The 14,155-nt window shown below is 41.1% G+C and overlaps 1 protein-coding gene across 1 annotated transcript in view; it reads left to right on the top strand.

Moving 5' to 3' along the window:
- ADAM7 (ADAM metallopeptidase domain 7) overlaps positions 1-14,155 on the top strand; it is a 120,432-nt gene that overhangs the window by 20,201 nt on the left and 86,076 nt on the right. The window contains exons 8-12 of the mRNA XM_036750131.1: positions 20-104; positions 2,904-3,034; positions 8,095-8,269; positions 10,473-10,562; positions 11,953-12,148. Coding sequence (XP_036606026.1) covers positions 20-104; positions 2,904-3,034; positions 8,095-8,269; positions 10,473-10,562; positions 11,953-12,148 — 677 coding nt within the window. The remainder of the gene's footprint in view (positions 1-19; positions 105-2,903; positions 3,035-8,094; positions 8,270-10,472; positions 10,563-11,952; positions 12,149-14,155) is intronic.

Genomic DNA, 14,155 nt, shown 5'->3' with positions numbered 1-14,155 from the left:
ACTTTTCTCTTGCTTACAGTGGAAATTGGCTCTCACAGACTATTCAAGGAACAGCCTACCCCTGGGGGATGTGTGTGCCCTACCATTCTTCCAGTGTTGTCAAGGTGAGTTCTATTTAAAATGACCAGGGGTGCTTTGGACCAAAGTTGCACCTTCTATGTTGTAGGGAATGTCCTCCGGAAGAGGCATAGCGTATATTTGGGCACTTCTTCCTAGTGGGCTGAACTAGGGGCAATTGATGGATCTAATGGCAGAGGCAGACTTGGGCTAGAAGTCAGAAAAGGAAGGTGGCATCAATTAGTGAATAAACCATAGGTTTGGAGTCAGAAAAGACCTAGGTTTGAATCATGGCTCAGACATTTTTGTTGTTCAGTCATTTTCAGTTCAGTCTGACTTTTCATGACCACATTTGGGATTTTCTTGGTGCAATACCAGAGTGATTTGTCATTTTCTTCTCCAACTTATTTTACAGATGAGGAAACTGAGGCAAATTGGGCTAAATTACTTCTCCAGGGTCACATAGCTAGTAAGTGTCTGAGGACAGATTTGAACTCAGGAAAAGGAGTCTTCCTAACTCCAGGCCTGGCTCTCTGTGCACTATGGCGCCATCTAGCTCCTCCAGGCACATGTCGAACCTTAGGTAAATTATCTATGAATCTTAGTTTCTCTTCTGTAAAATGAGGGGGTTGGACTTAATGATCTTTAAGTGTCCTTCAGATTCCAAATGTGTTATCCAAATATGCTGTTGATAATAAAATCCCAACTATTAGAACTAACACAAATTGTAATTGGTTGCCCCCAGGAGGTAGTAAGCTTCCCATGATTAGAAGTTATGGAGCAGAGACTGGAGGATTATTTATCAGGTATGGTGTGTATTAAGTGGCCTTTGTGGTTTCTTCCAACTCAGAATCTATGAAATATCCACAGAGTAGAGCAAGTCCTGTCTTTTTCTTCTTTGGCAAATATGTGATAAAAGTTTTATAGGTGACTTTACTAAGGGAGGGGGGAAGAGTCAATAGCAGTTAGAATAAGGATTGTTCAAAATTAAAAAAAAATAAACAAATGATCCATGAAGGCAAAATGTCAGGATTATAAAATGGTGCATACCCATAAATGGTAATTATTTATAAGTACTTTATATGGGACTTGATCGCTGATGCAGCAAAGAGAGAAGCCATACTTCTTTCTGACGAGAATATACAGTGTAAACAACTTCATACATCATGCTCAGACATCTATCCGGAGACTTTCCAGAAAGCTCCAGGCCTGCACAATTCTGTTTTATTCCTGGGGGATCTTCCTTGCTCTCATTTCTTCCCAACCAAAGGACCCTTTTTGACTTGGACCTCATATTTTGGCAAGTATGTTGTGGAAAATCTTTACTCTCCAATTTCACCACACAGATCCCTAGAGAAAATAAAGGTGGTAAATGATTGTAACCCACTGCCCAGTGTCCATTACACTATCTTGGCCCCTTTTGACCTTGACTATCCAAATGAGTGTGTCCAGTGTATAGCCATGTGAAGGGTCCCTGATGTTATTATTTTTTTCACTATGACATTTCATTAATGAAACTTTTGCATCATAGACATCAGATGACATAGTCTGTACTGTTGCCACTATGATATCTACAGACCACATAGCAGCACTTTCCTCTAAGGCAGTGGAATCAAAGGATCAACATTGGGGCCACTAGGTGTCCTAGTTGAGACTCATTTCTGTATGTTAAAACAGATATAACTTGAATTCCATTCTTGGACATTTGCTAACCAGTACCTAGCCAAGGCACCTGACCTGAATGTTACTCAGACAGCTTCATAAGACTTATATACCAAGTCATAGATGGGTTGAGTCCTGCTCCAGTGAAGAGAATGACCATGTCAGGAGAGGACTGTGCCTTATTTATCTTTGTAAACTCCACAATGCCTTGCACATGATAGGGGCTCAGACTATATTTGCCAAAATCAATTATGAAGACAAAAAGAGCAGTGAACTATTTGATGTAACAGAGCTTTATGAATCCAAAAGATTTCCATCAGTATACTGAGTAGCCAAAGTATAATATCGTGGAATGTCAGTTAGAAAGTCCCCAGAACGTAGAATGTCAGAGTCTGGGAGGACCTTAGAATAGAGACTGTGAAAGTTGAGAGAGACCTTAGAACACAGGATAGAACCATGGAAGAGATTTTATAGCATAGAACAGAGCTAAGTTATGTTTTAGAAATCTGGTCCAACACCCTCATTTTACAGAGAAGGAAATGATGTTAAACAATTTGGTCGAGGACATGATGGTAGTTCAGAGATTCACAGATTGTTAGAACTGAAGAATAAAGAATGTCAGAGTGTGGAGGGACCTTAGAACAGAGAATGTCCAAGCTGGAAGAGACCTGGGAATAGAGAATGTTAGAGCTGGGAGGTATCTTAAGGCAATAAAAGTTAGGACTTGGAAGGACTTAGATCAGAGAATGTCAGAAGCTTGAAGGGATCTTGTAACAGAAATTGTGAGAACATAGAACATAAAATGCCAGAACTGGGAAAATTCTTAAAGCAAAAAAAAATGTAGAACTGGGAGGGACCTTGGAGCAGAGAGTGTAAAAACTGGAAAGGCTGTGAAAACAGAAAATATCAGAGTTGGGAATGGCCTTAGAATATACTATGTCAAGGCTAGGAGTGACCCTGAAATGTGAAATTTTGAAGAGAATCTTAGGAATGATATAGTCAAAGCTCCTCATTTTAAAAAGGAGGGAATGGAAGTCTGGAGGGGAGGTATGTTGCCCAAGGTCACTGGTCAATAAGTGCCAGATCCAGAACAACACCCCATGCCTCTTGCCTCTTAGGCCAGGTCTCTTCCTGCTCTGTCCCACTATGTGCTAGACGTCACTAATGCACATTTATTGTGCCAGGATCACTTACATGACACCAACATGGTGGCTGACAAAATGGCCCATGAGCTGGCTCATAGTCTTGGGATGCAGCATGACACCTATCCCTGTACCTGTACCTACGGACGATGTGTGATGGATGGAGGAGGAAGGTGAGCCTGTTGCTTTTGGAGGGGCAGGGAGGGGGGAGGAACACATGTGACATTTCTCTGAGTAGCTTCAGATCCCAGCTCTATTTGGTGCATCTATATTGTTGTCCTAAATAAGAGAATGTCTCTTGTATTTCTACACCCCAATTTTTGTTCTATTCATGAATAAATAGTTTAACATACTCATAGAAACATGGCAATACATAATTTAAATTTCCATATAATCAATCAGGGTGATCTTTCAAAAAACTCAGAATTATGGCCCATAGGTACAAGTCCCAATAAGTTTGGACTTGGCGATGTCCTGGCACAGTCTCCTGCATCACCAACTTGATCCCAATTATATAAGAGGGCCAGTTGATTCCCAAGGTCTCTGTAAACCAATGAAAACATGCAGAATGTCTCCCTAATTTCTGGACCAGCTTCTTCCTGAGTACAGAGGCGATATCTTGGGAGGATGCTACCCTGAAAGGGATTCCCAGCAACTGCTTTGAAATTGTGGCAACAACTCCACGGGTTACTCATAGCCCAAATTGCCCTAACATCCAAGGCCCAGAGCCCTTGAGCAAAGGAGAGTAAAGGTTCAGAAAATTGTCATTCTGTCATTATTTCAGTTTGGAATTCCAAGTATGAATCTCAGGGCCAGTCTAACTATATTTACTAAACATCTGAAAAGTTCCCAGTGCATATTTCTTCCCAATGAGGTCACTACAGATGGATATTTTATGACTACTGACCTCAAGAAACTTTAACTCACTAGAGAAACCAAGCAAATGCTCATAAATCTATCCACTAATCAATCAAAAAGAATATATTCAGCATCTACTAAGTGTGAGGGACAGGGAGTACAAAGATAAAAATGAAGTAGCCCCTTCACTCAGGGTGCTTACATTCTGTGGGGAAGGCACCATGTATATGTCAGGGTAGTCGCCAAATAGATGCCAGGTGATTTGCAGTCGGAAGGATGCTGTCCAGCTGGAAGGGGAAGTGCTCATGTAGAAGGTGACATTCAAGTCAGATCTTGAAGGAGAAAATGGACACCAAAGAAGTGAAGATGAGAATGGTGTGGGTTCCAGTTCCAGTGAGCAGTTCCTGTGCAAGATCACAGAAATGAGAGAGGGAAGATTGTATATGAGGAACAGTATGAAGAGCAGATTGGTTCAAATGGAATATGTAGGGAGTGTGCTGGGCAGGAATGTGGAATTGGGCTGGAAAGGTTTGTTAGGAACACTTTTGGAAGGGCATTGAATATGAATTTGCAATGTGCCAGTTGACTACATGCCAGTCATTAAGTCAATTGCTAGAGATAGAAACAAAAACAAGGGAATTTGTCCCTACTGAGAAGGAGATTGCATTCTAATGACAAAGAGTATGCATGAAGAGGGACTGGAAGGTGTTTGTTTGGTATGATTTATATTCCGTCCTAGAGGTAAACAGAGACAAATATGGCAGAATGTAATTTAGAGCTAATTTGTAAGGTAGGGAGAGGAATTCCAAAATAAAAAAAAAAAAAACTTCCTATAAATGTGGGTCAGCTTCTCAGCAGCTGATCATTGTGGAGAATTACCCATAGCATAGAGGGTGAGTGACTTGTTGAGGGTCACAAAGCAAATGTGTGTTAGAGGTAAGACTTGAACCTGGGTCTTGTTTGTTCTTAGGCTCTACACCACACTGCCTCTTCCTGGAGTACAGACAATAAGTGCTTTAAAAATTCAGGAAAGTAAGATTAGTATGGATGTGAATGACTAGAGGAGGTTTTATGGAAAGAAGTGAGACCTCCCCTGTACCCCAAAGGATAGTAAGAGTAGAATCAAGGGAGAAGAAGATGAAGTGAAACACATTGAGAGTATCACCTTAAGTATGGGGCCCCCATTTTTGGCAAGCATGATGAGAAGTTGGAGGGTATCCAGAGGAGTCGATCGAGGATGCTGAAAGACCTTGAACCCATGATATATAAGAAGATCAGCTGAAGGAATGGGCATGTTTAGCCTGGAGAAGGGAGGGCTGAAGGGCATTATAGGAGGCATGCCAGGGACTTAAGTGTAAAATATACAACATCCCAAAGGACTCCATGGAACAAATTGTCTTGGCTTAATTAGACAGTCTGAACATGTGTTTGCTTATCAATACACACAAAAGGTTAGTAAAATAATTAGATGTTAGTGTAACTCAAGGCTCTGAGCCTCTTTCCTTCTATTATTTACATGAATATAAAATATACAATATACTATACACATATACATACATACCTGTTATCCTGTAGCCATCTCACATCAATATTTCCAAAACAGAACATTCTCCCCAGACTGAATCTCTTCTTAAATTCTCCATTTCTGTAGAGGGAACCCACCATCACTCAGACTTGCAGCTTCAGTAAAATCCTTAGCTCTTTACTCTTACCTTACATAGTCGATTCTTTGACTAGCCTTGCCATTTCTTCCTCCACCATATTTCTCTTAGAAATCTCTTAGTGTCCACCAACCATGGCAGAATTCAGAACCTTGTTACCTCATCCTCAGACTATTGTAAAGTATCCTCATTGCTCTTCATGCCTCCAATCTCCTTTCCACTCAGTTGCCAAAGTGATTTTCCTAATGTGTAGGTTTTCCTGAGATACCCCTCCTGCTCGTCATTCTCCAGTAGTGGCAACTTTCAAGAGCAAAAGTAAAGTCCTCTAGTATTAAAGCCCTTCAGAACCTGGGCTCTGCCAACCTTCCAAGGTTCCTTCTACTTTCCTTCTCTGCCATTAGAATTAACTCCAAATGGGATTGGTTGCCTCCAGAAGTAATGGGTTTGTCTCATTGGAAGTCTTCAACCAAGGTTGGATGACCACTCCTGAGTATGTTGGAGCTGTGCTTCCTTTTCCCACTGACTGAGAGTGCAAGTACACTAAGAAGCACAGCTCTTGGGAAGAGGAGGAGGAGGAGGAGGAGGAGGAAGAAGAGGAGGAGCAGGATCAGTAGCAGCAGCAGCAGCAGCAGTAACTGTTGCTAATATTTAGTCAGCCTTTGAAGATTTGCAAACCCTTTTTGTACATTATCTCACTTGATCCTCCTAACTCTGGGAAGACTAAGCCTTAGGAAGGGGAAGTGACTTGCCCGGAGGCGTAACAATGAGTAAGTTTCTGAGGCAGGATTCGAAGTCAAGTCTTCTTGATTCCAAGTCCATTGCTCTTACTTCCATATCACCTAGCTTCCTTAGACTATCTCTCCTTTATATCTCTACTCCTATCATCACCTCTACCTCCTTCCCACTGAACCACCCTGGGCTCTGATAGGTCAGATTTCGTCTTATCTTTCTCAGGCCCATAAAGCTACCATAATTCTTGGCCATTTGCAAAGCACACCCAACCACAACCCTGCATGCACTATCTTTGTCACTAGTCTATCTATCTATCTATCTATCTATCTATCTATCTATCTGTCTATTATCTATCTAGTCTGTCTATCTACCTATCTGTCTTTCTGTCTGTCTATCTATTATCTAACTAGTCTATCTATCTATCTATCTATCTATCTATCTATCTATCTATCCATCTGTCTGTCTATCATCTATCTAGTCTATCTATCTATCTATCTGTCTCTCTGTCTCTCTGTCTATCTATTATCTAACTAGTCTATCTATCTTACTGTCTATCTATCTATCTGTCTATCTATCCATTATCTATCTGTCTATCTATCTAGTCTATCTATCTGTCTATTATCTATCTAGTCTGTCTGTCTGTCTATCTATCTATCTATATCTCTCTGTCCATCATCTATCTAGTCTATCTATCTATCTATCTATCTATCTATCTATCTATCTATCTATCTGTCTGTCTCTCTGTCTCTCTATTATTTATCTAGTCTATCAGTCTATCTGTCTGTCTGTCTATCTATCCGTTATCTATCTAGTCTGTCTGTCTGTCTATCTATCTATCTATCTATCTATCTATCTATCTGTCTGTCTATCTGTCTGTCTGTGTCTATCTATCTATCTGTCTGTCTGTCTATCTACCCATCTGTCTGTCTTTCTATCTGTCTGTTTGTCTATCTGTCTATTATCTATCTAGTCTGTCTATCTAGTCAGTCTATCTATCTATCTATCTATCTATCTATCTATCTACCTACCTATCTATCCATGTCTAACCATTTATTTGTCCCTTTTTTGCAGCAAACTGTTTTGATTTTAATACTGGTAGAAAAAAAAAATCACTGCCTTCTCAGTTTAGTCCTATGACAGAAGAGTGCAAAGGTCTTCTTGGATGGGTGTGGGCAAAGTGAATGACATCCCTCAACCTCCTGCCCTCTGTAGTCTGGCTGAATTGGCCATCTCTCTCATCCCTACAGTGCTCGGCACTTCCATTCCAATCTCTATGTCTTTGCACTGGCCATGCGCTATGCCTAGAACACACTCTCTCCTTGCCTCTGCTTTATGGAGTCCTGCTCTTCTTTCAGACACCTCTCATTTTCTACCTGAAGTTTTTCTTGATCCCCACAACTGCTAATGCCCTCTACCATATATTTAACTACTTTGTATGTATTTGTATTATGATATAGATATATAGCTATGTGCATATATATACATGTCACATACATACATGTGCATGTACGTATATGCACATATACTTTCATACACTCACATATTTATACAAATACCTGCAAACATATTTATATACAAACATATAAGTCTGTACAAAGATGCATGAATGCAGTTATACATCAATTTATTCTTGGCACCTTGCCTATTAGAATGTGGGCTTCTTGTGAGTAGGGACTGATTTGTTGTTTGTGCTTATAACCCTAGTACCTACCACAGTGGCTGTCACATAGTAAGTGCATAATACATGCATGTTGACGGATTTATTGGTTGACTTCCAATATAATATGTGAAAAATCAATTTTTGACAAAAAATTCTCTTTCAGAAGGATCTCAATGCAATTTTGTTGTGTCAGGAGTAATAAGAAGGCTTTTCATACGTATCAGAGATGCCTGTGTCCTTCTGGAGTGTGCCATCAGCCCCTCAGTGCACCTTCCCTTCTTTGGGGCTAATCTTTCTCTTGTTTTGGCTTTCTCATTCCCAGCATCCCCTCCCAAGGATTCAGCAAATGCAACCGGAACCAATATCGTCAGTATCTCCTGGATTACAAGCCCATGTGCATCCTTAATTTCCCACTTTCCAAGGACATAATTACATTGCCAAATTGTGGTAACCAGATATTAGAAGTGGGAGAGGAGTGTGATTGTGGCAGCTTGGAGGTACTTACAAGGAGTGGGTGTTTATTAATGATCAGATTCACAAGGAAGGCAGAAATTCATTAATCCTGACAAGTTAGCAAACAAACGATGGCAATTAAATTAAAATTCAGTCTTAATGCTCACAGGAGTTCATGTCAGGCCTTGTGTTATCATCCCTGAATCATGACTTATACAAATAGGGCTTTCTGGAGACCAGGAGCACCACAGTTTCCAGATTCCTAACACCTCAGTGGTGGAAAGGACCTTAGAAGCCATCTCAGCTAACCTCTGGCTTGATGACAGAAACCCTGTTCCAGAAAAATGTCAGGAGAAAAACACTAGGATCACTAGGATACAAATACCAACAATGAGACAGTTACTGCCTTCAAGAATATTAACATTCTAATGGGGGGAAGGCAACACGTAAAAAGGAACCAACAGGGTCCCCAGAAGGGGCATTTGAAGGCAAAGTCAATAGAGTTGGAAGCACAGCTGGCAACAAGAAGAAAACATGTTGGGCCTGGGCCCATCCCCTAAATGGGAATCTTGACAGGAAGAGACAGTGGGAGAAGGGAGTTGACATGGCCCAGGGAGATTCCAAGGTGACAAGGCAGCTGAGCCAACACAGTGACATCCCTTAAGTCAGAAGCACAGCAAGGGAGGTGAATGAATGTGGCAAATGGTCCTCCAGCCTCTGCTTGAAGACTTTCTGTTACAGGGGTTTGATGACCTCCCAATACAGCTATTTCTTGTCTTGAACAGCCCTAGCCATTAAAATGTTCCATGTTTTCTTGAACTAAGAATCTGCCTACATGATCCTTTGGTAATTTGCACTTAGGGGACAGCTAGACTTGGTTTACTATCCATTTCATTTAAATACAATGTGTCCCAAAAGTCAGAGCACAGCTTAACACTCCACTAAGACTTCTGGATACCCTGGATTTAAGGTCAATATCATGTCCCCTCTGTTCCTCCTCTAGGCTACACATTTCCAGTTCCCAGGACCTCATAGATGTTGTTTTGGGGCCATTCCCATCTGGCTGTTCTAAGGAGAAAATGAATTGTATTGCCATGACAGGGTGTTGGACTTGGAGGCAGAAAGACCTGGGTCCTAATCCCCAGATTATATGTACCGGTATCTACCCCAGATACTTCCTAGATGTGTGACCCTGGGTTTGCATTTCCTCAGTCCAACAAATATCTGTAAAGTCACCTATAAAATAAAGGGTTTGGCCTTGATAACCTTGAGGATTCCTCTCAGCTACAACCCTTTGATTCTGTGATTCAAAATCATTCCTTTCATAACTGTTACACTGACCCTTTTTAGGAAGGATATCCCTTTCCCTATCGTAGCCCAAGGGGATGTACTTATGTAAGAAAGCGTCCATAAGCCAGGTAGGAGACCCTTCAGGATCTACCCCTTGGCAAAACGACAGTCACTTAAATTTCCCCAGTCCTCAGTGTGTCCTCTCCTGTAAAATGAGGGGTCATATAAGATAGCCTCTAAAATCCTTTCTAGCTGTGATCTTATGAACTAGGGTGAAACAACTGGGGCTTTGCTCCATGGTGTCAAATTTTAGAGGGAGCCAATAATATTTCCAACTTTTTGTCAGAAAGATTAATAGCACTTAGCTAGTTCATTAATTAAAATAAGAAGCTCCAAAGTAGTTTAGCATTGATCATAATATAAAGGAGCTACTTCCTTAGCCCTCTCACAAACACCCTGGTCTCACCAGCCATTTACAAAAGTTATTCCAGGTTAACTTACTCCTAGGCACTCTCGTAGTTTTTGAATGAGAGAGTCACTTGGTCAGACTTGATCAGAGGCAGCTCGGGCATGCCACACTGCATACAGCGCTGGGTCTGGAGTGAGGAAGACTTGAGTTCGAATCTGGTCTTAGACATTCACTAACTATGTGACCCTATGCAAGTCACTCAACCTCTATCTGCCTAAGTTTCCTCTGTTCTAAAATGGGATACTAATAGCACCTACCTATCAGACATGTTATAAGAATCGAATGATACATTTGCATGTTGCTTAGCACAGTGCTGGGAACATAGTGAACATGATCGAGAATTCATTCCATTTCCACTAGTGCTTTAGAAGCATCGCTTTACAAATGTGTTGAATATGTATTGGAGAGGGGAGAGGTAGTGAACTGTGCAAACAGGGAGGAATATATGATGTAACTGCTGTCCTTTCCCCATTTTTCTCCTTGTCAAGGACTGCACCAATGTTTGCTGTGAGGCCAAGAAGTGTATCCTGAAGCCTGGAAGTGCCTGTGGAGGGGGGGAATGCTGTGAGTCATGTAAGGTAGGACACCCCCTTTCAACCAGCTGATTCCAGAAAGACACATAAGGTCAGAAAGAAATACCTTTCATTGATTGCTTCACTGAATGTGGGATGTTGTTATGTGTATTTGTTTTTTTTTCTTATTTTTAGATATACGTTAGTTATATATATTTTTAACATGCTTAGATTTTTCTCTCCTCCTTCCCTTCTTCATTCATCTTCCTCCTAACCAGACTCTTAAAAAAAGAGGAAAATGAGAGGGAAATAACCTCAAAAATGCATCAAAACAATATGCCAATACGAAGGGTCCACACCTGTGGACCTCTGATTTCGCGAAAGACTAGCTGGGAGGTACGATGGACAGAGCCCTGAACTTGGAACTCTTCCTTGGCCATTTAGTAATTTTGAGGCCCTGGGACAGTTATCACAAGTCTCTCAGCCTGTACAATGGGATAATCACAGCACCTGAGGATCAAAGGAGAGAACAGATGAGAGAAAGTGCTTTGCAAACTCTCTAAATGCTAGCTATTGTCATTCTTGTAGCTATAGCCTAGTCAAAAGTAGATAAGGCAGAATAGGATGCTACTGTAACCCCCATCAAAACAAATGCCACCACTAACAAACAACTCAAATGGACAGACATTCTAAAGCTTTCTACTGACTCTAAGAATAAGGGATGCAAGCATCACAAAGTCTACTAGGAGCTCACCACAGTTGCTAAGCCCATGGGATACAAAAAAGACAAAAACAGCCCCTACTCTTAAGGAGCTCGCATTCTAATGAGAGAGACAACATTAAAATAAATTTTGTTTCGGTCATGTTTGGGGTTTCCTTGGCAAAGATACTGGAGTGGTTTGCCATTTCCTTCTCCAGCTCATTTTATAAATTAAGAATCTGAGGCAAACAGGGTTAAGTGACTTGCCCAGGGTCACAGAGCTAGTAAGTGTCTGAAGACAGATTTGACTTTATGAAGATGAATCTGCCTGATTCCAAGCTTAGTGCTCTAGCCACCTATGTGCCTACTGTCTACCAATGGGTAAGTACAAGTTGAAATAAATAGGTAAGTACACACTATAGACAGAGTAGATGGGAAGTGACCTTAGAGAGAAAGGCATCAGCAAGAGCAGGGACTGGGAAAGACCTACTGCAGTTGACCGCCCCTAGCTGGTGCTTACTCAGTGAATTCTGGATGGTCACTTGTGGCTACTATAGTGGGCTTTCTTTTCCAGGGATAACTTGGACTAGAGGGTCTCTTGAGGTCCCTTTTATTTCTGAAGTGTAATTCTCCGAAATGTCCTTAATTTCTATCATCATCCATTGAGCAAAACCATCTCATTTCTCCCCATTGCTGAGTCTTACCTCACTGAATAAAGGTCATGTTGTATGTTTTGATCCCCTCTTATTTCTACAGATTAAGAAATCTGGGGTTCTGTGCAGAACAGCCAAAGATGAGTGTGATCTGCCTGAGGTGTGTGACGGCTTCTCCCCTAAGTGTCCTGTGGACCGATTCCGGGTGAATGGATTCCCTTGCCACAACTCCAAAGGGTATTGCTTCATGGGAAAGTGCCCCACACGAGACAGTCAGTGTTCTGACATGTTCAAGGATGGTAAGAGGCAACTAGGTGTAATGCATGAAAAATGGAATCACTGTTAACTCTTCTCTACCTTGGTCCTTCCAAATGCTAAGAAGATCTTGGCATTGCGGATTCTCATCTTTCATGACCACCCCTCCTTATTACATCACCACATAAAGAAAGAAACCAACTGGGGTGAGTGGGTAGAAAGGCAAGGCTGCAAGTATTCAAGTCCGACTTCTGACACATATTGGCTGTGTGACCCTGGACCAGTCATTCAATGTCTGAATGTTCCAAGACAACTCTCCAAGATAGTAAATGTCAGAGTAGGTGTTAATCTGGTTTGGCAAAGTGAATTTGCTCACCAGATTTCCCCCCACCAATAAAATAAACAAATTAAGAAGTTTCATTAAATGACCACTGACTTTGGAATCTAAAATTCTCAGATTCAAGTCCTAACTCTTTTACTTGGTATCTATGTATGGGGGGAAAGAGAGGGGGAGAGAAAGAAATGTGTTAAGTGCCTACTACATGCCAGGCACTGTGCTAAGCACTTTATAAATTTTATTTATTTTAGTCTTCCCAATAACCGTCCAAGGTAGGTACTGTTATTAACTCCCTTTATAATTGAGGTAACTGAAACAAAGGTGAAGTAACTTAGCTAAGGTCACAAAGTTAGTTTCTGAGGCTCGATTTGAACCTAGGTTTTCCTGTTTCTACGTATACTACTCCATCCACTGAGCCACTCAGCTGTGTGACTTTTTTACAATTTTGGGCCTCAGTTTCTCAATTTCAAAATAACTAGATCATTTATAAAATCTCTTCCAGCTCTAAGCTCATGATCCTATGATGTATTGCCCCTACCCAAGACCTCACCAGGTGTTAAACTGGTGGCCAAGGCCAATGGCATGTCAGAGAAGCAAAAGTTTGGGAAGGTACTCTAGGATGCAAAAGCTTTGAATGTTTCTGTCATCTCAGGACCAGTCTAGCTGGTGTCTAAGATGCTCAGCCCCAGAAGTCTAGCTACTGGAGAATGTTTTTGGGAATTGTCTTGTTTTTAAATCTAGGACAATTCTTTAAAACTAGAGATAGGGGTAGGATTGGTAGTGGGGGGAGTACTCTCTGCATCAGATGACTTCAGGATTCCTTAATTATTATCTAGAATTGTTGAAATTAAGGTATCCTTTCCCAAGATATGTATGCACATATACAAATATAAACACAAACATTTGGGGTTTTCTTGGCAAAGATACTGGAGTGGTTTGCATTTCCTTCTCCAGATAATTTTACAGGTGAGGAAACTGAGGCAAGCAGGGTTAAATAACTTACCCGGGGTCACTCAACTAGTAAGTATCTGAGAATTGATCTAAACTCAGGAAGATAAGTCTTCCAGATTCCAAGCCCAGGTCTCTATGCATGGATATACACACAAACATATATACATATATATGTACACAACACACACACATATATATACATACACACACATGTATATATATACATATATGTGAGAGAGAGAAAAGAAGGAAAGAAGGAAGGAAGGAAGGAAGAAAAAAGAGAAAAAGAGAGAGAGAGAGAGAGATTTGGAAAACTGCCTCTTCTGGCACACTCACATGGGTTTATCATCCAATGATTAGACTCAGAGTTTGAGCTGACAGGAATCTTACAAGTTCTCTAGCTCAATTCCCTCATTGCAAAGATGTGCTCTTACATCAAAGGTTATCAACCCAGGAGGATTCTTAAAATCCTTAGTATGTCAGAGCTAGGAGGGGCCTTAGACCACAGACTACCTGAGATGAGAGAGAGAGCTTTACAAATAAAGTTCTACAAAGACAGAGCTGAAAGGACTCAGAACACACTTGACTGTCGCAGACATATTTCTGTCCTTCCATCTCATTTTGCAGCTTAAAAATCTGAGGACCAGAAATGTGGAACCTTTTTATTTCCCAGATCATACAGATTGTAAAGAGCAGATCAGAGCATGGCGGGGCTTTGAATGGAAGCCTTTTAACTCTAGATCCCAAGTTCTGTCCATTCCTA

This window comes from Trichosurus vulpecula, chromosome 3 (genome assembly GCF_011100635.1).
Source record: "Trichosurus vulpecula isolate mTriVul1 chromosome 3, mTriVul1.pri, whole genome shotgun sequence".
In the NCBI taxonomy this organism is placed as follows: Eukaryota; Metazoa; Chordata; class Mammalia; order Diprotodontia; family Phalangeridae; genus Trichosurus; species Trichosurus vulpecula.
This window is presented reverse-complemented; position numbering and strand designations above follow the sequence as displayed.